Source organism: Syngnathus typhle, linkage group LG21, assembly GCF_033458585.1.
Source record: "Syngnathus typhle isolate RoL2023-S1 ecotype Sweden linkage group LG21, RoL_Styp_1.0, whole genome shotgun sequence".
In the NCBI taxonomy this organism is placed as follows: domain Eukaryota; kingdom Metazoa; phylum Chordata; class Actinopteri; order Syngnathiformes; family Syngnathidae; genus Syngnathus; species Syngnathus typhle.
Window position 1 is genome coordinate 4,880,230 of NC_083758.1, and position 25,405 is coordinate 4,905,634.

Consider the following 25,405-nt stretch of genomic DNA (forward strand, 5'->3'; position numbering starts at 1 on the left):
ACAAAGGTTTTTGAATGACTTTGGAATGACACTAGGTGGCGCCATCACTGCGTAGCAATCAACTCGCGTTACAAATAGTTGTATTTTGTTGTTAAATCATTCATAGGATAGCATGCTAGCCTAAGTATATATGCATACACATTCGTACTATGTATGCATGTATAAATATGACGAATTAATATATAGCTTGTTATGCTTTTGTTTGGTTACTTGTGTGTGTGTGTGCATGTATATGTAGGTGTATGTGTGTATGTATATGTGTATATATATGTAGGTGTGTGTGTGTGTGTGTATGTATATATATGTATGTAGGTGTATGTGTGTGTGTATATGTGTATATGGGTATGTATGTATGTATATGGGTATGTATGTATATGTATGTATATGTGTATATGTATGTATATATATATATATATGTGTATTTTTTTTTTTAAAACACTTGAATGACATTTGACAACACAGCACTTTGTTTGCTTTGTTTGTTTTTGCACTTTGTTTGTACTGGAGTGGAGCTCTTTACAAGCCCTAGGCTTCGTCTCCCTCCTTGCACTGTTATTGTTATAATAATATGTGCTAAACAATAAACTAACTAAACTAAACTAAGTAGCCTTATCCTCTCACGAGCGCTCTTCCGTTTTGCTGCTTTTCTGTAATGCCAAGCTTTTTCAGTCAGCTTGCTTCGACAAAAGGCGCTCGCATTGTGTGAAAGCCCGTTTTGTTTTATAGTCCTATCACTTTAACGGCAACAGTTAGCCAACCATTAAAGCTCTCTGTTAGCGGCCATTTTAACAAGCCTCACCTCACTCACCACCTCTATTGTAGATGAGCCAAGGTTTAATGTGCGGGCTACACCTCCAATTAATTATTACATGCAACTAATCACATGGTAAGCTACGTATTGACCGAGATTCCAAATAGGGGCTCGGAAAGCTTTTGCTGATTTACAAAATCAATCTCATTTAAAACGAATAATGCGCATTTTTCTGCTTTGAAGATTGAAGAAATAAAATCGCTGATTCAGTGGCTGACACCTGAGCGCTTTGTTTGAATCCAGATGGTAATGAGAGCTATTTGCTTTCCTGGCGTTTATTTCTTTGATGAATTTATTTCGAAAAAGGTGTCTGTGTCCTTGGGTCCTTGTTTTATTTGTTAAGTCTTTTTTGTTTCCTTGACAGGCAGCGAAAGCTTCCAGCCCTGCTGTTTTTTCCAATTAAAAGTATTTAATTGTCTTCTAATTTAACAAGGTCACCGTGTTAATGTTTTGTTTTTTACTTTCAATCCCTTCAGTCATTTTTTCCTCTCAGATGGTTCCTCGGAAAAACAGCGAGAAGCTGAGCAATTTGAAAGACTCCGTAATTAACAGTTTTCGACTAAGAAGGAATTAATCCGCAAACAAATTTGTGCAGTACCTATTGCGGCAATAAACATGATTGACGACGCGCTAGTTAACTTTAAGCATCTACATTAAAGCCGTTTGCTCTTTTTTTTTTCCCCCCCCATTCCGCTTTTTTATATTCGCTTTGCTTAAACACAGTTTGTAATGTAAATAAATCTTCTAACAGCGGCTGATATTATTGAGTCATGTTTACCATTCTATATCAAATCAAGAACTCTATTGATGTTTTTAGGATTTTATTGTCGTCCATAAATCTCTCAATGACTTTTTTTACTCAAACCAAAGCTTTATCTTTGCATGCCAGAATAGCACAGCCCTTTTTTTTAAATCTCTCGCAACAGCGTTCGATGTTTGTTGGACACTCCCCATCGCAGTCATTTAAACAAGGCATGATGATAATGAATATTTTAACACCTAACACCGCTTGAATAAACATCGGGGATTACCTTTTTGCTTCTAATCATTTCTCTCAGTCATCACGGCTGCCTGCTCAAACAATCTCCTGATTATCCTCCTTTATTGGCGCTTCCTCCCCTACCTCCACGTCGGCTGTCCGTCTCCTTGACCTTTACATCCGTCTGGCTTGTCTCCTTGCAAATCCTTCGCCCTTAAGCCCACATCCTTCCCTCTTTTGGCTTAACTGCTGGGCCGTTATTACGTTCCGCCTCCTTCTGCTGTTTCTAACATTCATAGACATAAACGTTTTGACTCACGTGAGCTAATTACGGAACTCCCTGAGTGACTTTTGTCATGGTAGTGTCGAGTAGCAGTTAAGGCCCCTCCCACCTACAGTTTGCCGTTGACTCAGATATAAAAGGCAGCTTTATGAGGGGATTAAGGTGCCCCTCAAGTCTTTGGTCGCTGATCCCCCCCATCTTCTCTAAGAAAAGCACATTATTGTTTGTTCCCAACAGAGTGATAATGTAATGCTTTGACGCCATCCTGTGGCCAAGGAACTATGTTGAAGTGAGATGAGGAGCTTCTCAGAAAATGAGTTGAAAGCACTTGAAAATCCATTGCGATGTATATATTTTTCTGAACTGTTCTGTTCATTCAACAACCAGCCACTGGTAGCTTCAAAAGTCTGAGTGTTGTGAATAAAATCAAAACTGCGAGGAGTTCTCAACATCCCCTCAGGGCAAAATGGTCAGCGTACTCTCTGATTTACAGTTTAAAACAAATCAAAGCATCAGGACCAAAGGTATTGCATTGAAACATTTCTACCAGTAGGGGCTGCCACTGAGTCTTTTCAGGATACGCTGCAGCTCCCGGTGGAATGAACTTAATAAAGGTTGATATTTGTACTTGTTTCAGGCCAGCAAGTTCTTGGTCTGGTGGAGAACCAGAGTGACTGGTATCTTGGAAATTTATGGAAGAACCACCGACCATGGCCTGCCCTGGGTCGAGGCTTCAACACTGGTGAGTTTTTAAAAAGCGCCATAAAAGCGAGCTGCAGAAAATTATTCTATAAAGGGCACTAAGTGGAACAGCACAAGAAAAGCGTTTGTTTGCGGCAGCTTTGTAAATAAAAATAGCATCTACCAGGACTGATGGCATGTTTTTAAAATAAAATAAAAATGACTCCTCTAATTATAGAGTTAGTACCATGATAGTATTTGTAGGTGTCATTTTTGGTGACGCTACGTGACGGAATAAAGCAACGGATATCTGCGGATCACAACTAATCTATTTCCCTCTTTATCTCTGGAGTCCAAGATTAGCATTTGAAAAATGCCGCAATGCATTCACGTCAAATATACAGCGGTGAGAAGCGGTGGAGGAGCTTCTATTAGTCCGGCAAAGAAGCTTTTTTGAAAAAGAAAAAAAAAAGGGTAAAGTTAAGCACTACTTTCTAGTATGTTTCGAGAGCTCCTTGTGCGAATACAAAAACCCCACAGAGTGCGAAAATGATGAGTCATGCTGCAACACGCTTCACAAAAGCTTGCATTGAAAATGTCATTTCAAAGCCCTTCCAAGGTTGCACCAAGGGTACGTTATTTATTTAAAAATACAAATCTTCTCACGTCATATATATGTTTTTAAATATACAGTTAAGTTTGGGTATTCTTTTTGAGTTGAATTTTTATTTGGTGGTTCTTTGTTAGTTGGAGATGATAGTGGCAAAATAAAACTGTCGCAAAGTTCTGGATCCAAAAGAATTCGTGTCCTTGACGAATGCTCGCTCGCGTCTTTTTATACAAAGTACCACCACAAAAAAAAAATTCAACTTTCTAAAACAGCTCGTAGACATTAAACGCATTTAATAAATAAAAACAATCGCCCTTTATCTCAAAGTTTGCATATTTCATTTATCCTGGCCCTGTTCATTGGAGGTCTTCATGACTGGCTAATCTTCCCATTAACCTTTTGAGTTGTTCCACTTCGGGCGAGCCGAGCGGCTGTTTGCAAAGCGGAGAAAAGCGACTCGAAAAAGTGTCCAGTCCAGCTGCGGTCGCTCTGCTGCGCGGCGGCATAGCAACAGATGGAGCACAGCCGGATGTGAAGAATGCTCTGGTTGCTCCAATCTTTCCCCCTTGAAAATAGGACGCCTAATTTTATTTGTAGCTGCCAGTAAGATTTATTTTATTAGCAGTGGAAGTGAGAAGTTCTCCCCTCCTCCTTGTGTCGCCTATTTTTTTGGGGGTACAATTCACATAGCTGCATTTTAGCATCTATTGCCGGTCTGTTTGCAGGCTTCTCGCCCGCAGCTTTATCTCGGTAAACACACGGCGGGCGATTCGGAGTCTCGTGAATGAGACTTTATCACCTAAAGCGGCGGGGGAGTCGCGGCGATATGAATCTCTCTTGTTTCTTAAGATGTCATATCAAGGCTTGTGTACTTTTTGCAGGAGTGATTTTGCTGCTCCTCGATCGACTCCGAAAGCTGCGATGGGAGCAGATGTGGAGGCTGACGGCCGAGCGGGAGTTAATGAGCATGTTGTCGACTTCCTTGGCGGATCAGGTACGAAACCAAACGTTTTATATTTTTGGTGTGGCGTCTTCCGAGTTCAAATTTTGAATGACAGCGGTCACATTAAACTCAACTTAGGGTGTGTGTGAAAATGTGTGAATTAGTTTTAAGTTTTGGAATCCACAATTTATCAGAATAAAATAGGCTTGAGCATTTCCTCCAAGTAATATTATTCTGCTGCTCGTCCGCCTCCTTTGTACGCGCCCCGCTCCAAGACAGCTTTCCTTTACAGCACATGAAGAAAGATGAACACAAAAAAGCCTTTTTGTGTTGTGACATTTGGTTGAGAAAAGCTCGGCTCCGCCAGGCGGGATTTACATTTCATTTATTAACAGCTGAACAGTGGAAGACGCGCTCCGTACGGACGGCCGCTGGAGCACGGCCAAAACGTTGCCGGCCGGCCGGCGCCTTTGCGACAACTGCGGCGACATCTGGCCAAGCGTAGCGACGTGTTGCTCGTGCTTTTGACAACTCCCCCACTTGCCACTCTCCGACAATCCTGTCAGCGCCGCAGCGTGATTCACAATAGTCGACCCTGATCGAGCTGAAAAGGCTGTGTGGGCGGGAAACGGTGTGACATCGTACAAGCGGGGGACACAATGCTAGCAGACAAGAAATCCCACAAAGAGGAACTATCGAGTCTTGAGTGGGGGGGGGGGGGCGTTCGGCACCAAAAATGACACAGCGCTTTTATTCCTCAAAAGTAGATTTCGTTTCTTTGTAAAGCTCTGTAATGTTCTGTTTGAACATTTAAGCCTGCTGCACACAGGAGCTACTGTCCGCTAAGCAGGAAAAATCATTCGAGACGGTTTGCTCAGCAGGTAGCTCGCTGCGCGCGAGTAATTGGCGCCGTTTTTTTTTTTTTGTTTTTTTTTTTGCCTCACGAGGCCTTGAGAGGAATATCTAACGTTTGATATGTTTGGCCACGCGGGGTGAAAATCTCACCGAGTGCCGTGCTACTTGAGCTACGTGCGGGGGGGAGAAATTCTGGTGGTCAATCAAATTGAACCTTCACGTGGAGGCCACCGACAAAGTTCTTTCAAGGAAAAAAATTGTCACTATTGTAGTGGATGAAATAAAAAAATAGAAATGAGTGTAACCGTTTTAACATTCATTAATAAATTAGATACCACAGTCAAAATGTATTAAATCACTTTGTGACGCTTTCTTCTAAACCAAGAATTGTCAACAGGTGGTCCCACTAGTCGTCCATTGTGGTATTACAGGTGGTCCACGAAATTAAAAATGGAAAATAATTGCCACGTTTAAGAACAATTATTTATCATTTAGATTTGATTACTTTTCCAATTTTGTGACTCATTTACCCATCCAAATTATGTCAAATGAAGCTGAGATTCCCAAAATTGACATACAGATGTAAATAAATAGCCTGTATAGTTCTTCAGTGCAAAATAAAAAATTATTCCGCCAAAGCAGTGATCAACAACTTGCTTCTTGGTTATAATGGACAAAACCAGTTAATCTGAAACGAGGCAACACCGTCATGGTAAACTCGCCCTATTTAGCAATTATGGCTTTTTCGTTTTCACTGGCCAGCCTGCAGCGACGCAGCGCCGTCCCACGATGCAAATATTGTCAGGGCATTTCACCGAGACCTTGGTGAACGATCCCCCCCTCCCCCCTCTCCCCCCATTATCCGCGAGCTATCCACCCCTCATCTCGATGAGCGGTACGTTTATGAGATTTTAATTAAACCTTCATTAAGTAAAGTCCCGCAAGGTATGCAGTTTGGAAAATGAACGGGGGTAGCTTCCGGAATCATTTCAGCATTCCATCTGCCTTCCGCCCGATGAGCTACTCCAAAGGTCTGTCAAGATCTCTTTATCGCGCCGTTTATTACGAGGTTATTGAGCTTTTATGTCTCCCATTAGACGGTTGTGGTGGCTGTCACCGACTGTTGCCATGTGAGTCGGAAGATCTTGAGCATTCATCTGAACTTGTTTTTAAATTAGGCTTCATTTGAGAACGTGGTCACATTATTTGGACTCACAAAAAAAGCACCATTTTGAGTCTTGTAATTCTTTCTATATCCAAAAAGAAAGTTCACAACACCAGTTCGATATGTGATATTATTATTCTGTACTATTAAAAGTGAAAGCAGGGAGCAACGTATGAACTCGACACCCACTACACGAGACGTGGCTAAATTATTCACACATGCTGGAATTGAAAAATGCTTTGTAAATCTTCTGAGACGGAATTTAATAAATATTTGAGCCTGGGGCTTAACTCGAATAATTCTATATGTGCTCTTTCATCATATGTGAGGTCCTTCCTCTCAGTCACAGATTCATTTTCCCTAATTTATTATCCAGGGAAATAAATAACTAATGGGAATTTTATCAATATTGGCGCTAGATTGTGGCAAAATAAAGCATCAAGAATGATTTAACATGGGAGCTTGCGCCTTGTTAACATGTTTTATATTAACAGTATTTAAACTGTCAACATTTACTATTTAATGGGACGCCTCTCCAAATTGGACTGGGGCTCCCCCTGGTGGAATTTCCATTTTGTGATGACAATTGAGCCCAAAAAGACAACACAGTCCATTTATGAAAGAAAAAAAAAAATTTGTGTGTGCGCAGGATATCTTCAATGCTGTGATCAAGCAAAACCCGTTCCTGGTTCACCAGCTCCCGTGCTTCTGGAACGTTCAGCTTTCCGACCACACCCGCTCAGAGAAGTGCTACAAAGACGTGTCGGACCTCAAGGTGAGAAAGCTGGACCGCAGCGTGGGCGATCGCTCCACGTCTCATATTTTCCTCATTATGAAGCACAGATCGAACTTCATTTAAGATCGAATGTGCCCTCGGTGCGGTGCAAAATGTTAATAATGCCTTGAGGCACGAAGGAGGTCAAACTCTAAATGAGTCAATAGTTGTATGAAAGCACTTTCTGATGGATTGGTCGGGGTTGCCCAAGTTGGCGTACTAGCACATTACTGTATTTTTCAGATTATAAAATGCGCTGAGAATTCCATTTATAATTGGGTGCGCCGGATCGAAGTTGAATAACATTTGACTTAATTGACCTTGTGAGTTTTAATTATCGCCTTACAAACAAAATGAAATTCCTTCTCCCTTTCTTACCAGGTCATCCACTGGAACTCCCCAAAGAAACTAAGAGTCAAGAACAAGCACGTGGAGTTCTTTCGCAATCTCTACCTAACCTTCCTGGAGTACGACGGCAACCTCCTGCGCCGGGAGCTGTTCGGCTGTCCCAGCGAGGCCGATCACAACAGCGAGAATGTGAGTATCCCGTAGATTCCCCAAATTTACACGGGAGAGTCTTACTTGTATTGTTGCAAAGAAAAATCACGTGTTAATAATGCACGCATGGTCCTCCCTTCATAGCTCCAGAAGACGCTGTCCGAGCTGGACGAAGATGACCCCTGCTATGAGTTCCGCCGCGAACGATTCACCGTCCACCGAACGCACCTCTACTTCCTCCACTACGAGTACGAAGTCACGCCCGACAATGCGGACGTCACGTTAGTGGCGCAGCTCTCCATGGACAGGTGCGGTTTCACATGGTCACTTCCTGTAAATCTGTGATGCACTCGATTTTAAAAGAAAAGAACTTAATAACACTTAGCTGTCGCCCTCTAGTGGTGGGTGAAAGAATCATTGTCCCCAAAAAAGTCTTATTCTACGAGAAAGTTTGAAGAACACGATCACAAATTTGTTTTAATTTGTTTTTTTGGTTGATTAGTTGAGGAACACATTGATGGAAAACAAACAATTGCAGGAGAAGGAAACACAATGTCAGAATATAAATTGTCGGCTCACTCAAGCAGGAAGCATATGCGGGCAACTGGGAGAAGACAGATAGACACGTTTGGTTGAACAAATTTTGAATTGACAATGCTGAAATACAAATGAGAGGGAAAGTTTTCACAAAGCTTTTTTTTTTTCTTTTTTTTTTGGGAAAACAAGAAGGACAAAATATTGTGATTGTTTAGTGTGTCCTGTGCTACTTAGACTTCAGATGCTGGAGGCCATCTGCAAGCATTGGGAAGGCCCCATCAGCTTGGCCCTCTACCTGTCCGACGCAGAGGCCCAGCAGTTCCTGCGCTACGCTCAGGGCTCCGAGGTGCTCATGAGCCGAGGCAACGTAGGTTACCATGTGGTCTACAAAGAAGGACAGTTCTACCCGGTCAACCTGCTCCGAAACGTCGCCATGCGGCACGTCAACACACCTTACATGTTCCTGTCCGACATCGATTTCTTGCCCATGTATGGCCTCTACGAATATCTCAGGTAAGAGGAACGTTTTGCGAGTGTACCCGTTGGATTTGTTTGCCGATCACGTCGTGCGTATTTACAGGAAGTCGGTTGTGCAACTCGACATGGCCAACAGCAAGAAAGCACTCGTGGTGCCGGCGTTTGAAACGCTGCGCTATCGCCTCTCCTACCCAAAATCGAAAGCCGAGCTGCTTTCTCAGCTGGACATGGGAACGCTTTTTACCTTCAGGTAGGTAACAGTTAACTTGCGTACATTGAGTCTTCAAATTTATGTAAAGAAGGAACTGCAACGTTATCATTTTGCTTGCCACAGGTACCACGTGTGGACCAAAGGCCACGCGCCCACCAACTTTGCCAAATGGCGGACGGCCACCACGCCCTACAGGGTGGAGTGGGAGGCCGACTTTGAGCCGTACGTCATGGTGAGACGGGACAGCCCCGAGTACGACCGCCGCTTTGTAGGCTTTGGCTGGAACAAGGTGGCGCACATCATGGAGCTGGATGCGCAGGTAAAACATGCTAGTAGCTAGCTAGCTGCTTCAATTGCTAGCTTACTTTGCATATTGGACATTTAGGGTGAACAGCTTGTGTTTTGGAGTCTTTTGGGCTCTGCAGTTACATCACTTTACGACTTTTTTTTTTATTATTTATCTATGGGCATCTGCTAATTCATGCTTCACCTATAGCTACAAACTATGTCAAATGCTAATATGTCCTCCTTGTCTGTTGAGTGGCCACCTTTGTTCAACCGCTATAGACATTAAAAAAAAAAATAGGTTAAGGTGTAGCCACAGTTCAACCCCCATGAATCATAATGGCAAGACGCCAACACCCATCCGTCCTTTTCGACAGGCACCAGGAAGTAGCCTGCCACGCTCTAAACACAAATACAACAATCTAGGATTTACTGTCTTTCTTTGTTAGCAGTTTGGTCTCGGGAGAGGTCTCCTTCCTGTTGAGTAACATACACCTTATATAATCGTTTGAAAATGATGACTTCTTCGCAGAGCTATGTGGTGTATTTTTAGAAGGTTTTCATGGATATCAATTTGGGTAATTTGAAAATAAACTAGAAAATGCCATTTCTGGAGAAGGCGAAGACCATGAATGGAAATGTTAAAAGAAATTGCGCCATATTTTTTTAAAAATCAACTTTTTTTAGACGTTTATTTTTGGTTTAGAAATCAACCTATTTAAGACGTCTATTTTTGGTTTAAAAATCAACCTATTTAAGACTTATTTTTTTAGTTTAAAAACCAACCTTTTTTAAACGTCTGTTTTTGGTCTGAAAATCAACCTATTTAAGACGCCTATTTTTGGTTTAAAAATCAACCTGTTTAAGACGTCTATTTTTGGTTTAAAAATCAACCTTGTTTAAACGTCTATTTTTGGTTTAAAAATCAACCTTTTATAACGGCTATTTTTGGTCTGAAAATCAACTTAATTTGATCTTTATCAGTGGTACAGGAATAACCAATTCACATGTACGGATTAATATGCTTGTTAAACCCAAACAACTTCTGTGCATTATTTATACAACTTACAGCTTGTTCAGACTTCAAAATTCCAAAATATGATCATATTTAATGTTTTTAATTTAGACGTCTAGTAAATTGAGCCAAGATCAAGATTTTGCAAATTAATAAGGTTTGGGAAACTTTGTTGAATGACCCTACCTCGACAGTTTGGTTTCGACTATTTTAGGTCTATAAATCAACCTATTTTAGGTCTATAAATCAACCTATTTTAGATCTATAAATAAACCTATTTTAAACGTCTACTTTAGGTCTATAAATCAACCTATTTTAGATCTATAAATAAACCTATTTTAAACGTCTACTTTAGGTCTATAAATCAACCTAATTTAGATCTAAAATCAACCTTTTTCAGATGTCTATTTTCTGCTTAAAAATCAACCTATTTTAGACATCTATTTTTGGTCAAAATCAACCTATTTTAGACGTCTATTTTTGGTTTAAAAATCAACCTATTTTAGACGTCTATTTTTGGTTTAAAAATCAACCTATTATAGACGTCTATTTTTGGCTTAAAAATCAACCTTTTTCAGACGTCTATTTTTGGTTTAAAAATCAACCTTTTTCAGACGTCTATTTTTGGTTTAAAAAATCAACCTATTTCAGACGTCTATTTTTGGTCTAAAAATCAACCTATTTTAGACGTCAGCAACTGATTGGCAAAATTACTTGTATTGTTTTTTTCTTTTCGCTGTATTAATAATATTTTGTTATCCCCCCCCCCCCCCCCTCTCTCTCTCCCCACAGGAGTACGAATTTGTGGTCCTGCCCAATGCGTACATGATCCACATGCCGCACGCGCCCAGCTTCGACATCACCAAGTTCCGATCCAACAAGCAGTACCGGGTCTGCCTCAAGACCCTGAAAGAGGAATTCCAGCAGAACATGTCGCGGCGCTACGGCTTTGCCGCCCTTAAGTACATGACCGCCGAGAACAACAGCTAGCCACCGCGGGCCCTCGCCGCCCCTAGGCCGCGAGTGACTGTACTGACTTGGTAAGCGTGGGGGGGCGCGAGGGTACATGGACCCGACTCGGACCTTCCTCAAAAACTTTGACCTTAAGTGTGACGCGTATGGACCGCAGCTTTCAAAGCGGGATCCGGGAAATTGTCACCTCCGCTCGGATTGTGGAATTATTGACGTATGCATGTGGGCGAATGTACACACAGGTGTGTGCGTGCCAGTCAAGGGAGTGACAGCCTTGCGTCCATTCACTTTTGCACACCGCGGACACCGTCCAATTGCCGTGACCACTCGTCAAAAGCATTTTTTTTTTTTCCTCTAACCGGACGGACATCATCATGATCGCGGCGGCGAGACAAATCGGTAAGGATGGAGGGGAGCGACGCGAGCAATCACAATCCATCCTCCTCATTTAAATAGGCAAGGAAAATGGTCGCCAAGTGTAGCGTACTCCCTTGTCCTGCGTGTGTGAGTCTTTTCAATCAAAACCTCTGTGTTCACGACAAACTATGATCTACTCCGTTTCACCTTTGCCTCCAGTCTGATGACATTTTTTTTTTGGTATTCTCCTTTCAATTGATGTTTGTTTGCAGGTTGCTAAAGATGAAGTCAGAAGGGCAGGAAAACAAGCTTGAATATTTCTAAAGTCTTTACATTTGGCCGAGTTCCAAAGAGTCTGCCTCGAGATAGATTGTGGTCAGTTTTCATTAGTTTCAATATTAATTTAATTTAATAATGTGTTTATTCTTGTGTTTGTTTTTGACATGATCTGATCTTGCTTTAAATCCTTTTTTTTTTTATGTTTATTTTATTTTCACTGTTGTTGAATTTGAGGCCAGTGGCCCGCCTTCTTTTTCTCTCATTCACCCGAGAAGAAAGACGCAGAAGGGCCGTCATGCAGGTTTGAATGTGTGTGTGAGATTTTGGAAGTGTGTGACGCGGAGTGGATGGCTGACTGATGCTGCTACCTGAAATAAAAGTAAAAGTGTCAAACGCTTGCTTGCCTTGGACTATTCCTCACCGTTGTCATGGAAACGCTCTTCTCAAGTTAAATATTTGAATCTCTCCTCTTTATACTTGGACCCTTTTTCCCCCCCATTTGTGTGCTAATTTCACTGTTTCCTTTTACACAGAATCTTCAAAAGTCACAAATTAAAGTTCAACAATTGTATGTTCATCCTGAAGATCATCTTGTAAGGCCGGGCCACGTGTTTTTTCCACAGCAACATCCTGCTTTTCAAAATATTAAGAAGTGTGTCTCAGTCCTTTTAGTGTTATCACCAGGAAAATCCACAACTGAGAAAAAACAAAAAAAGCGTGGACCACAAGTAAGTAATAATTCATGTCTCCATTCACTATCTTCCTACACTGTTTTAAAGATCGTCTTGTAACACACTACAAAAGACAGCACCGCGTCCATCACATCTCCAAACTAAAGCCACGTCTGCTCAGATGTTTAATGCGGCGGTCTCTGGTGCCTCCCGTCGTCTCCGCCTCAGGCCAGCTACGGTTTGAAGTCGCTCATCAAACGCTAATCATTGCGAATTTCATTAGCTTTCTTCAGGGGGAACCGACTTTGGTTAATTCGCCCCCGACGCTACTACGGCCGCCGATCCTTGAAATCGCACACTTTCACTCATTTAGAGCAAAATAAGAAGAAGCAAGCAAATCTTTGATTCAGGTTTATTTTTGGGTTCTTACTGACACCTCGTGTTTCATTAGCTATAGCATCTGTTGCAGAACATAAAAACTGACAGCTCCTGAAATAGGAGGAGACATTTATTGTAACATGAGCTGGCTGACCTTTCCAAATCAGTGACATTTTAAGGGCTACTAATATTTAAAAAAAATAAAATAAATTCCGAACGTATTAATCATCTGTGGAACATGCAGGCGTAACCATTCTTGTATCTGTTAATTATCTTTATCAGGCCACTAAATGTTATCTTTCGAAGCAGACACTCGTCATTTTCTCCATGGTGCGATTTATTGCACCAATTAATTGCTGGAAAAACAGTCACGTGTCAGTCAAATGAATGGGTGAAAGTTTGAAGCAGTAGTCGTGATTTGTGAGGTTCTGTTTATTTTTGTCAGTGTCGAAATAGGCTCGTCACACTGCGCCGTCCGCTCCGATAACGTTGCATCATTGCGCCATCCGTGCGTCACTGAACGTCATGATTCGGGGAAAAAAATGCTCTATCATATTCCATCTTCAGCATCCCATAAACCTTGATCGACCCGTCATTAAGTGCAACTCTATTGTGATCCAATAAAAAAAAGACGAACATTATTTACTGCCTGTAAGTCTTTATCGCTTTTCATGACATAACAATTCTCCTCTTAGTATGCTGCACGTGTAAACATGTTGTCCTGCATGTTTTTTATTTGAAAAAAATATATATTGCAAAATGAGGTGGACATTTTTTAATTCAACACACTAATCTAAATCTTTTTAGACGGGGGGAAAAAAAAGGAAGCAATCCACAGCAATAATTATAACATTAAAGATTATTGTTTTAATTGTAACTTGTGGCGTTCCTAGAATAAAATGCTCAGCCAACTTCTGTCGTCCACTTGAAAGATAACAAATGTGCGGCGGGTTAGAAAAATGTTGGCCTTGGTGAAGTCAAACGGGAGAATCGTGCCAGCGTTTATCAGATGTGAGTCACGGCGCTGTCATTTAATGGAGATCAAAAGCTGGACCAAACTTCCAAAACCTTCACTTTGCCTCGTGTTTTTTCATTAATTTTTTTTTCTTTTTTTTTTTTTTAGTTCAACGTGGAGTTAGAAATACCAGTAAAAAGATGCTGAATGTTTTCTTCTGCCCACTGTACTTGACATACAGTACTGTAAAAATAAAAAATCCGATAACATATCAGAAGCAATTTGAAATCTGGCCATTAATCAACACCAAACTGTTTTTGCAAATCATACACAAATCATTGGAGTGAACTGCTTTCATTCCAAGCAGACATTTCAGTAAGGTCATTCGCACAATTACTGTGCTTGTTTGCATTCCAGCTCAATTTCACTGAAACTCGTGCACAGCACCAACCCACACAGGTTGACCACAACATTGCAATAAATCCTGGTTCATCCGGTTTTAGCAAATTTAGAAATTATATATAAATTCTAGCGTTATAAATGATCTGTTTTAAGGTTTTTATTGTCTGTTTAATATTGAATAATGAAGTCCCTCAAGGCTCTGTCCTCAGTACGTTATTAATTTTACAATTGGTGACACAGAGTTTTAATTTATCACAAATGTCTGCATTTTTTTTCTTTTGACAATGCGTTATACTGTAGCTGCCATCTGATCAATGTTTTGAAGTGTCTTTCTGACCTGTTTCCATTAACCTCCTAAAATATCCAAACACGGTGTTGTTGTTGACCTTTGGCAACACCCCCACCCCGCTTATTAAGCTCCTTGCTTTCCTTCTAACAATGGCCTGTCCTGTCCCGTCCCTCCTCCAGGGGTGGAAAAGCCGTCACCGCCGAAAAGTTTCGAAGACAGATATCAGTGAGAACAATGGTCAAGGATAAGGCAGGCATCCAAACGCAAGGCATCCCTTCGTCATTACTGTTAATAATTACAGCCGACAGTCGCAACTGCTGCATACTTTATTGATGGCTGAACAGCGGGACATCGCAGTTGCGCTCCAAATGCTGGAGGAGGCGGAAAGGCCAGTGGAAAGTTGGAATTGGTAGCACTATCAGGTAGGTGGCAACACGGTAGGATTCATTGTGGCCTATTATAAAATTGGTGGATATTTTCAGCACTTTTTTGAGAAATTCACAAATTATTTTTTTGTCTTCATAAAAAAAAATGAATATATATATATATATAAAATTAATAGCACATTTTTTATGAGATTTTATTTGTCATATAGTTTCTGTTTGGTGATCCTAAAAAATGCCTATTTCAAAGATAGTACTGAATAAATCCTTTACAATTTTAAATAAAGTTAATAAAATAGTAATACAATTATTTTAATATCAATTTAATTTTACAGTGACCGGGTTGCATGTTTGTGTTTTTATTCAAAGTATTACTATTTGTATGGGTCAAGGCAAACTCATCATCTTGCAAGATTTCACAAACATGTTGAGAAATACAACTTTCGAACATTATTACAACAATTTAAAACACATCTGATAAAATTCTGTTGACTAGACAAAAGCAAGTTCAAACCTGATCTAAAGATAATTTCAGAATGACTTTCTATCTGACAACAAATGTAATTACCTCAAGTTGTTCTTTTGAAATTTCATTTTGGAGAGACTGAACTTGTCCAATTCTGGAATGATCCACATCATCTTAAGGGGGTGTTCTATTGTAGGTCTAAGGGAAGTGGTTCATTGAAAGCAACACTGTCTGGCATTGCTCTCTATTTATCAAATCTGACAAGTGATCCAGACCTCAAGCGCTTTCCCATCTGGACCTTTGTTTTTAGCGGCGTCAAAGGTGATCTCATGTTTAAATGTGCTTAAATGGATCTCGGCAGAAGCAGCAGCAGGTCCTCGGACGGACCGCAGGTTCTCGGGATGCAAGCAACGGGCGACCAGTACCTGGTGGCGCGCTCCCTGTACTCGGAGGAGTCGTTTGCCGAAGAGCACAAGAAGGTCTACAGGCACCGCAAGACCGCGCTAGACCACGTCAAGCAGTACTTCACGTGAGACATCACACGCACTTGAGTACACTTTGTTGGTAGATAACAAGTCAAGTCTTATCTACTTTCCAGGTTCAAACTCGTGCTAGTGTAAAAAAAAGAAAAATCGTCATCGATCGGGCCAATTTTTGGAAAGCCTTTCAATACGCTTAACGTCATTCAAGTGATGATTCATGGTGGTTCTGACCCTGAACTTTTTCACCGATAGTTTAAAAATGTATTCTGTATCTTACTTGTATTAACTCGTATTAGATTTGCCTTTTTTAAAAAATATTCTATTGTCATTGTAGGTGTGATACCAGACGTGCCAAAAATGCCGTTTTGTCTCTGCTTCCCGTCATCGGCTGGATTAAGATCTACAGGATTAAAGAGTGGTTGCTGAGTGATATTGTGTCGGGAGTCAGTACTGGACTTGTTGCCGTACTACAAGGTTTGGATCGACCGTTGATTATTTTGTTTTGTAAGTGTCGCTTCAATTAACTGCTTGAAGCAAGCACCCTGTGCCTCTTCAGAGAAATTAGTAAACGGGACTTTTATATATATTTTTAGTCTGATTCCAGTTTGATGTGTTCGTTTAGGTTTGGCCTACTGTCTCCTGGCGTCCCTTCCACCCTGGTACGGGCTCTTTTCTGCTTTCTTCCCAGTTGTCATCTATTTTTTCCTCGGAACCTCCAGACACATCTCAGTGGGTAAGGCCGTTCTTTTTTTACGGCCACGTCTTCCTTTGAGTCTCATGGTCTCCTTTTCTGAAGGTCCATTCCCGGTGTTGTGTCTGATGATGGGCTCGGTGGTCACCAGGCTGGTACCGGACGAAGGCCCATTAGTTAACATTACGGGTTTTGAAGGTCTCACCATGAATGAGCAGCGAGTTCTGGTGGCCTCCTCTGTGACCTTCCTTGTGGGAATCATGCAGGTGAATCTGCTTTGCTATTGAAATTATTTTGGGGGTTGTCCAACCCAAAGAAATTCACCTAAAATTCTCAAGAACCCATACGTGAAAAGACATCCTGAAATTCCTTTCATGTAAAAATCAGGCTTTCTTCTTGGCTTCCAGTCGTACCTTAAAGTCCTTCTCACCCGCCCCTTGCCCAATCACTACCGGTGTGCCCCGGGGCTCTGTCTTTACACCCCTGCTCTTCCGTTGTCACAGCAAACATCTCATTCGGCTTTGCCACCATCGTGTGGCACATTTTTGAAGACACAAATGATGACGTTTTCCCACATTTTTATGTGTGTCTGGTAGTTGGCGATGGGCGTCCTGCAAGTGGGTTTTGTGGTGATGTACCTGTCCGACACTCTGGTCTCCGGCTTCACCACAGCGGCCGCCATTCACATCCTGGTGTCCCAGCTGAAGTTTGTGCTGGGCCTGCAAGTCCCTGGAATGAGTGGTCCGCTCTCCATTATTTACGTAAGCTAATAAAAAGCTTAGGTTTTATCTTAGTGTGTGATTCTTATGTTGTTGTTTTTCTTGACAGACTTTGGAGGTCATCTTCTCCAAGATCGAGTCCACCAACGTTTGCGACGTGGTTATCTCCTTGGTGATCATGGTGGTGGTGTTCATTGTGAAGGAGCTGAATGACCGATTCAAAGCCAAGTTGCCTGTTCCCATCCCCATCGAGGTTATCATGGTGAGGGGCTCGATCATTACACGCTAATCTCTATTGTGATTGATTTCTGATTTCTGTCTAGCTTTAATGTTCAGGACTTTTACAAAAACGAATGTGTTCCCCAGACTGTCATCGCTTGTGGTGTTTCTTACGCGTTCGACTTCAGGACCAAGTATAAAATTGACGTTGTGGGTCATATTCCAAAAGGGTAGAGTACTAACCTCAGCCACCGACAACATCAATCGGAAGAATCCATCCCGATTGTTGATGTTCCTTTTCAGGTACGAGCCTCCGATGGCCCCAAACCTGCACATCTTCCAAGAGACGGCCGTGGAAGCCTTCCCGATGGCCATCGTAGGTTTTGCTGTGGCCTTCTCTGTGGCTAAAGTCTATTCAGTGAAGCACGACTACACCATCGATGGAAACCAGGTGCACAAAACAGAATTTTTTTTTAATAACCACATAGAGTTAAAAAAGCAATTTTAATATTTCTCTCCAGGAGCTGATTGCTTTTGGGGTCAGCAACATTTTTGGCGCGTCCTTCAAATCATTTGCAGCTAGTACAGCTCTGTCTCGAAGTGCAGTGCAAGAAAGTACTGGTGGAAAAACACAGGTAACCTGGTTTACTTTATTTATTTATTTCAATACATTCAATTTGATTCTCATATCTTCAGATCGCCGGTTTGCTCTCAGCCATCATCGTGATGATCGTCACCTTAGCCATCGGATTTCTCCTGGACCCACTGCCAAAGGTTGGCTCCGCCCCCATCCCCTTTTGCTTTTTTGTTTACACTTCCCTTAACCCGTGTTCCCGACAGTCCGTGCTGGGCGCGGTGGTCATCGTAAACCTGAAAGGAATGCTGATGCAGTTTCGAGAGGTCCCGTATTTGTGGAGGCGGGACAAGTCGGACTGTGTAAGTGGATTGATATTGATGTTGAATAAATTTGTATTTCACTTGGTGGGTTTTTTTTTGTTTTAATATACAGATTGTATGGCTGGGCACGTGTATTGCGGCCATTTTACTTGGATTGGATCTTGGTCTGGCCGCAGGTCTCGGTGTGGAACTACTTAGTGTCGTCCTCAGAGCTCAGTTGTGAGTCTCTAATCAAATCTTCTGCTTGTATCAGTTGGTGGAAGAGTAGCGACATTATATTCCTTCTTGTCACTTGTTGCTAGGCAGATTTCATATTCCCCATTTTGAGCTAGATTGGGCTAACTAGATTTTTGGGTTTTTTTGCAATTTAATATGTTATGACTGCAATAAAAAAACTTCTCTTGCCACCTTTTTATTATTATTTTTTTTTTTACTACAGAAATTGCTTTTTGAATTTTATTTCTTCTACTGTCACTCAGCCCCCGCTGCAGCGTGCTAGCCAACATTTACGGCACCGATCTCTACAAAGACCGAAAGGACTATGTTGATGTAAGCTGGCGATGGCACAAGTGGACTGACTATTTTAAAAACTATCTGACTCAAATCCAAATGTATTCCTCCTCCAGATATACGAGCCAGAAGGAGTGAAAATCTTCCGTATCCCGTCGCCGATCTTCTTCGCCAATATCGAGTTTTTCAGAAGCAAACTGGTGGAAGCTGTGCGTCTGTCGTTTTGTTTGTTTGTTTATCTTTTTAATTTCATTTGTGTCTTATCATTTTTTTCAAATGTGCAACACAGGTTGGATTCAATCCACTGAGAGTCCTCAGGAAGCGAAATAAAGCACTGCACTTGATCCGGAAACTTCTTAAGAAAGGTTATCTCCAGTGGACATCGGTAAGTGATAACCTCGTAAATAGAAATAAAAAAATGTACGTGTTGAGTGTAACAATAACATAGTACTTTTCCACAATACACATGCAGTCGAAAGTCATAAATACTACAACACATAACTGTTTACGGCGACAAAGATTAGATAATAGTTTGAGATTCGCCAGACTCAGCACTCGTGTACAATCCACATTGTGTCATGTTCTTGGGTACTTTAAAATTTAAACAATAGCAACATTTTCCCCGTCCAAAGCCAGAACATTCGGAAAAGTGGCTTGAGGTAGTAATATTTCCTATTCCAGAACGGCTTCCTGAACACCTCATGCGGCCCCATCAACGAGTCGGTTGAGTTTGAAAGCAACACGGAGGAACTGGACCTGCCTGCCAACTTCAAGGACCTGCCCGCCCGCGTGGACTGGAACGCCGAGCTTCCCGCTAACATTGTTGTCCCTCGCGTGGACCTGCACAGTCTGGTGCTGGACTTTGCGGCCGTCTCCTTCCTGGACATCTCCGCTCTTAAGGGTCTCAAAGCGGTCAGTTCATTTTCCAGCATGACTTTTGAATGTCTCCTCATTGTGTGATCCTCTCTTGCAGGCTCTCAAAGAATTTATCCGCGTTGAAGTGGACGTCTACATTGTCGCTTGTGATCGTAAATATCAATTTCTGCGTTTTGATTTTCCGAAATACACAGCACAATAATTCCCCAAAAATGCTAAATTGGAGGCAATTATTCCATCAATTTTTTTTTGTTTTTTTTAGCGTACATCCTGGATAAATTGCACCAGTGCAGCTTCTTTGATGACGAAGTGCAGCCGTCCATATTCTTCCTGACGCTGCACGACGCCGTGCTGCACATCCTGAACAAACATCCCGAGTGCTCCCAAAACAAATCCCGCTACGACAAGGTAGTGGGAAGCCCCCCGGTTACTTTCAATAAGAACTTTATTGCATTTCTCAATCATTGTGTATGTTGCATTGATCATTTCATTTGCAGATTCCAACAATGGTGACGGTCCACCATCCTGCGGGGAGTCTCAGGAACAGAGATAAGAATGTAAGCATTACAAATACTCTTGTTAAAATCATTCTTGACGTTCAGAATACAAAATGAATGAGTGAAAATCTCGATTCAGAGATTTTTGTTGGATGGTGACAAAGATGACACTCATTATTTTATCCACAGGCAGCAGATCCAGAAACCAAGTTCTAACTTCTGCGTGATTCCCTTTTTTTTATTGTTATTAAATCTCCAACACCGAAGGGAAAGTTAGTTTTAATTTCCAGATCAGCTATTTAGAGCACAGCGCACTTATACCGCATGTAATGCTTTTGCCTTGACTCGACAATCTGTATGTAAGCCTTTGAAATGTACGCAAAGTGCTAATTTGGTGTGTTTGTACTTTGCATAGCAATTTGTGGATGTGTTGAAATTGATTTTTATATACTTTATAGTTGTGTATTTTCAGGATGATGAGAACAAATTACGTTTTGGGAACCTCTTGTTTTGAAACATTTGATACTTGAATAAATGTGTGACAAAAAAATGTTTTTAAAAGATGAATTTCATGTGTACTGTGTTCTGATTCATTTAAATTAATTTTTGAAGTGTACAGTAATTGGGTGAGTATCAAAACGTGAATGGGCCGAGCCTCATCAGATAGCAAACGATCAATGTATCATAAAAGTATCTTCTTTTGTCAATGATTATAAGTGGCGCATCAGAAAAGGTGATGTGGAGATTCTAGATTAGATACACGGAGGGCAAAGGTGCAACACTTTCATCGAGGAGACATGAAGTTGACTTCGAGGAAACCCTACACGGTCACCAGGCCGACGTATTCCGAGGACAGCTTTGCGGAAGACCACCAAAAAATCCCACGCTTGCACAAAACCCCATCGAGCCACGTTAAAGACTACCTGACGTAAGTCACCGCCGCGTCTTCCTCTTCTTTGACTTCTTGACTTGTTTTGTTTATCCCACACCAGATGCGACGCAAAGAGAGCCAAAAATGTGGCGCTCTCCCTTCTCCCCATTGTCGGCTGGATGAAAGCGTACCGAATCCGAGAGTGGCTGCCGGGGGATCTTCTGTCCGGGGTCAGCACGGGCATGGTGGCAGTCATGCAAGGTGAAAAGCGGAAAAATCCATCTGCATCGCTTTGTTGTGTTCCACTAAGAGGATCTTGTGGTCTCCTTCAGGACTGGCCTTTTCTTTGCTGGCCTCGCTTCCTCCCAGTTATGGCCTCTACACCGCTTTCTTCCCCATGCTCACCTACTTCTTCCTCGGAACGTCCAGGCACATATCTGTCGGTAAATCCTTCTTTGTATCTCTTCAAACATTTCGGAAAATATTCATTCTGCTTCATTTAACAAGGTGGTTAAATATGAAGAAAATGTTTGACAGTATCAGCGTGATTAGACTTTTAAAGATGGTCCTTGACTTCCCACAGGCTCGTTCCCGGTGCTCAGTTTGATGGTGGGTGCCGTGGTGACCCGCCTGGTCCCGGAAGACGGACCACCCGCCAACATCACAGACTTTGAAGGGTTGACGCCGGACCACCAGAGGGTGCTGGTTGCCTCCTCTGTGACTTTTCTCATGGGGCTCTTCCAGGTAATGTTATGAACAATATCAATCAATCAATTATTGTTATTTATTTATTTCATTATTATCACAATTACCTGTGATTATTTTGCTCACCGCTAGAGGGAGCCTACACCAATTCTTTATTTTCCACGCAGCTGGCCATGGGGGTTCTCCAGGCCGGCTTTGTGGTGGTGTACCTGTCAGACACGTTGGTGTCCGGGTTCACCACAGCGGCTGCCGTCCACATCGTGGTGTCCCAGCTCAAGTTCGTGTTGGGCCTGACCGTGCCAGGCATCAACGGGCCGCTCTCCATCATTTATGTGCGTACAATTCATCATGGATCCCAAAGTTGGTGGTAGTCAATTTTGAGCTGTGGCCTGTTGCGTGCAGACCCTGGAGAAGATCTTTGTCCAGATCACGTCCAGCAATGTGTGCGACCTGATGATGTCAGTGGTCATCATGCTAGTGGTGTTCATCGTCAAGGAGCTGAATGAACGTTACAAAGCCAAGCTGCCTGTGCCTATTCCCATTGAAGTCATTATGGTAAATACTTTTATTACCAAAATAATAATAAAATTTAAACACTTTTTTAAGAAGTGAATCTGATTTCCCCAGAAATAACATGCTTAAAGCAGCCCCAAAAAATTGCCACATAATTTTTTTTTTTTTTTAATTCTCTCTCTGCCCAGACCATTATAGCGTGCGGAGTGTCGTACGGCTTCACCTTCGAGACCAGATATGGAGTCGACGTTGTGGGCAAAATGCTAAGTGGGTGAGTAGCGCCAAGATCAGTCTACATTTCTATGACGAGCCACCAAGAGATGGATGGCACTTCTTTAGCGTTCCTTTTGGCTCATCTTCAGGTATGAGTCTCCGATTGCCCCCAGCGTGGAAGTCTTCCAGGAGAGCGTCGTGGAGGCTTTTCCCATCGCCATCGTGGGCTTTGCGGTGGCCTTTTCCGTGGCCAAAGTTTACGCCATCAAACATGATTACACCATTGACGGCAACCAGGTCAGTCGCTGATATTTAAAAATAATAATAATTAAATGTGACTCTTGTGAAAAAGAAATTGTGCAATTAGGAGCTGATTGCGTTCGGCGTGAGCAACATATTCGGCGCCAGCTTCCGCTCATTTGCCGCCAGCACGGCTCTCTCCAGGACGGCCGTGCAGGAGAGCTCGGGAGGCCGAACGCAGGTTGCCGCTCCTTTTCCCGCCCGCTGCTACCCTCTGATGACAATAACTTTTTTTTATGTCCACAAATTCAGATCGCAGGGCTCATATCAGCCATGATTGCCATGATCGTGACTGTGGCGCTTGGCTTTCTACTGGAGCCACTTCCCAAGGTAACACGTGGCATTGCCTCTATTATATCTTTGAATTAATATTTATTTCTTATCCAGTCGGTCCTGGGGGCGTTGGTGCTGGTGAACCTAAAGGGCATGTTGATGCAATTCCGAGACATCCCCTACCTGTGGCGGAGAGATAAACATGAATGTGTGAGTACAGCGATGACATTCCAACCCCCCACCCCCGCCATTTTGCCCGCAAGCGAGCCTCAAACGTGACGCGTGTGCGTACAGGTGGTGTGGGTGGGCACGTGTACCAGCTCCATCCTGCTGGGACTGGATCTCGGACTGGCAGTCGGCTTGGGGGTGGAGCTTCTCACGGTGGTCTTCAGGACTCAATTGTAAGAAATCAGAAGGGAAACAACAACTGGAGATCTCAATCTTGCTTCAAATGTCTCTTCAGTCCACGCTGCGCCATCTTGGCAAACATCCCCGGAACCGACATCTACAGGGATCGTAAAGACTACCTACACGTAAGTACTCACGTGATAATGTTTTTTTTTTTTTTTGACAATCATTGTTTTGTTTGTTCTTGTGAAGATACTTGAACCCAAAGGAGTGAAAATCTTCCGAATCCCCGCTCCCATCTTCTTTGCCAATATTGACTTTTTGCGGGACAAGCTTATAGAGGCCGTACGTATTCTTCTGACGTACTTTTGACATGACCAGTCAACTCTCTGCTTTCATCCAATCAACACTTTGTTGTTCTAGGTTGGCTTTAACCCTCTGAGGGTTCTGCGGAAGAGGACCAAGGCTTTGAAAAAAATGAGGAAGCAGGAAGAGCCGATGAAGGAGGTCATACCTCAAGCGTAACGCGTCGTATTCAAAACGAGCTGGTTCCTGAAAACGTTTCCTGTTCCATGTGACCCAGAAAGCCGGGAAGGATTTGGAATTTTGCAAGCCGCCGTGCGCCCCACAGCTTTATCCGTTGGATCTCCACAGCCTCATCCTGGACTTCTCTGCCGTCTCCTTCCTGGATATCTCTGCTCTCAAGGGGCTCAAAACAGTATGGTGCTGATTTTAACATGGCAAGATCCAAATATGTCTATTTTTGAATGCGTGTTTCCCCTCTGCTTCTCAAAAGGCTCTCAAAGAGTTCATACGAGTTGACGTGGCTGTTTACATAGCGTCATGTGATGGTGAGATTCATCTGTCACTCACTTTTTTGTACTTGTGCCATTCTTTCACACCATTCATGTTAGAGTGGTTCTCACTCTAACTTATTTTTGCAAGAACCACACGGGAGGCAGTATGCCCTTTTAAACACCTGCAGGTGGAGAGTCATTCGTCGCTGTGCGTACAGCGATGATCGAACGAGGTCTGACTCCGGCCTCTTGCATTTTTATTGCGAGAAACAGGGTGGGGGTGAGAGTGGGCAGGATGGGGTTGAAGCCCCTGGCCTGCTGATCAAAGCATAGCAGGGGGTCTTTTACAACGTTGTGTAAACAAAACAACTTTGATTGCTTCCTCTGCAGCTGGTCAATCAGTTCAAAAGATCTTCGCACTTTGTTCTACTACTTTTGTTAAGACAGGACAAGCTAGATGATTTATTACAGGTTACATTCCAACATAATCATACGATCAAGATAATCTGTAAACCATAACAATTCATGTGTTGATAGTGTGCATACTGGAAAAACTCCAGAGCTGCATGTTCTTTGACGATGACCTTCAGACGTCTATGTTCTTCCCGAGCATCCATGACGCCATGATGCACGTGCAGGACAAACACAAGTTGGACACTGTAGAAAACTGCTTGGTAAGATAAATCAAAGTGAATGTAACTGTTGTCATGCTTTGTTTAGGTTTTGACTGTTTGTCTTTTCTTGTTTCAGCCACTAGAAACCAAAATGTAGAAGTCCTCAACATTCATGGTCATCCTTTTTAAAAAAAAAGAGATATTCTGAAAAAAATGCACGTCACAATAAAATCGGATCCTCTTCATTGTGTCAGAAAATGTCTTATTCACACAAATGTGTATGCGCTTCCCTGCATTTTTTGCATGTCCCCATCATGATGCAAACGCCAAATTTAGACATCCACTTTGTTTCACCAGTAAGACCTACTTTAACAGCAGGTAGGTAACACCAAATCAAGTAATACTGCATTTTTATTTTAAATGACAGCAGTGGACTGGAAAAGAACGACACAACCTCAGTGAGATCTTGCATTAGGTAGTATTGCCCCCTAGCGGCTGTATAACATTAGTACAGGAACAAAATGACAGCTTGATGTCTTCACAGGCAGACTGGGTGGCAAACAGTTTCACAGTTCTTGGACCTTTGGTGTAGGAAAAACATAC

The 25,405-nt window shown here is 42.3% G+C and overlaps 3 protein-coding genes across 4 annotated transcripts in view; all 3 read left to right on the forward strand.

Annotated features, from left to right (window-relative positions):
• large1 (LARGE xylosyl- and glucuronyltransferase 1) overlaps positions 1-12,131 on the forward strand; it is a 109,994-nt gene extending 97,863 nt beyond the window's left edge. For both annotated transcript variants that reach the window (XM_061269062.1, XM_061269063.1), the window contains 9 exons: positions 2,711-2,815; positions 4,246-4,358; positions 6,977-7,102; positions 7,484-7,639; positions 7,745-7,908; positions 8,372-8,650; positions 8,718-8,864; positions 8,949-9,144; positions 10,918-12,131. In XM_061269062.1, coding sequence (XP_061125046.1) covers positions 2,711-2,815; positions 4,246-4,358; positions 6,977-7,102; positions 7,484-7,639; positions 7,745-7,908; positions 8,372-8,650; positions 8,718-8,864; positions 8,949-9,144; positions 10,918-11,115 — 1,484 coding nt within the window. In that variant the 3' untranslated portion in view covers positions 11,116-12,131. The remainder of the gene's footprint in view (positions 1-2,710; positions 2,816-4,245; positions 4,359-6,976; positions 7,103-7,483; positions 7,640-7,744; positions 7,909-8,371; positions 8,651-8,717; positions 8,865-8,948; positions 9,145-10,917) is intronic.
• Positions 12,132-14,034: 1,903 nt separating this feature from the next.
• On the forward strand, positions 14,035-20,735 carry slc26a3.2 (solute carrier family 26 member 3, tandem duplicate 2). The gene is made up of 21 exons (XM_061268759.1): positions 14,035-14,850; positions 15,639-15,806; positions 16,094-16,233; positions 16,382-16,492; positions 16,556-16,716; positions 17,047-17,211; positions 17,279-17,431; positions 17,536-17,618; positions 17,692-17,839; positions 17,910-18,023; positions 18,085-18,162; positions 18,229-18,324; positions 18,398-18,504; positions 18,765-18,834; positions 18,912-19,004; positions 19,085-19,180; positions 19,477-19,707; positions 19,769-19,823; positions 19,934-20,079; positions 20,169-20,228; positions 20,358-20,735. Exons 2-21 carry the CDS (start codon positions 15,679-15,681, stop codon positions 20,382-20,384), a joined length of 2,262 nt encoding a protein of 753 aa, XP_061124743.1. The 5' UTR covers positions 14,035-14,850; positions 15,639-15,678; the 3' UTR covers positions 20,385-20,735.
• A 230-nt stretch (positions 20,736-20,965) lies between these two features.
• Positions 20,966-25,047, forward strand: LOC133145653 (chloride anion exchanger-like). The gene is made up of 19 exons (XM_061269299.1): positions 20,966-21,096; positions 21,161-21,300; positions 21,372-21,482; positions 21,623-21,783; positions 21,912-22,076; positions 22,147-22,299; positions 22,446-22,528; positions 22,620-22,767; positions 22,838-22,951; positions 23,023-23,100; positions 23,158-23,253; positions 23,338-23,444; positions 23,507-23,576; positions 23,644-23,736; positions 23,815-23,898; positions 23,975-24,109; positions 24,188-24,242; positions 24,726-24,862; positions 24,939-25,047. Exons 1-19 carry the CDS (start codon positions 20,966-20,968, stop codon positions 24,957-24,959), a joined length of 2,082 nt encoding a protein of 693 aa, XP_061125283.1. The 3' UTR covers positions 24,960-25,047.
• Positions 25,048-25,405: the final 358 nt, after the last annotated feature.

Coding starts and splice junctions, on each gene's coding strand:
- slc26a3.2 (XM_061268759.1), top strand. CDS start 15,679: ATGCAAGCAACGGGCGACCAGTACCTGGTGGCGCGCTCCCTGTACTCG. Junction 17,432..17,535: donor TCCCCATCGAGGTTATCATG/GTGAGGGGCTCG, acceptor TGTGTTCCCCAG/ACTGTCATCGCTTGTGGTGT. Junction 20,080..20,168: donor ACAAATCCCGCTACGACAAG/GTAGTGGGAAGC, acceptor TTTCATTTGCAG/ATTCCAACAATGGTGACGGT.
- LOC133145653 (XM_061269299.1), top strand. CDS start 20,966: ATGAAGTTGACTTCGAGGAAACCCTACACGGTCACCAGGCCGACGTAT. Junction 21,301..21,371: donor CATGGTGGCAGTCATGCAAG/GTGAAAAGCGGA, acceptor GGTCTCCTTCAG/GACTGGCCTTTTCTTTGCTG. Junction 23,737..23,814: donor GGGACAAGCTTATAGAGGCC/GTACGTATTCTT, acceptor TTGTTGTTCTAG/GTTGGCTTTAACCCTCTGAG.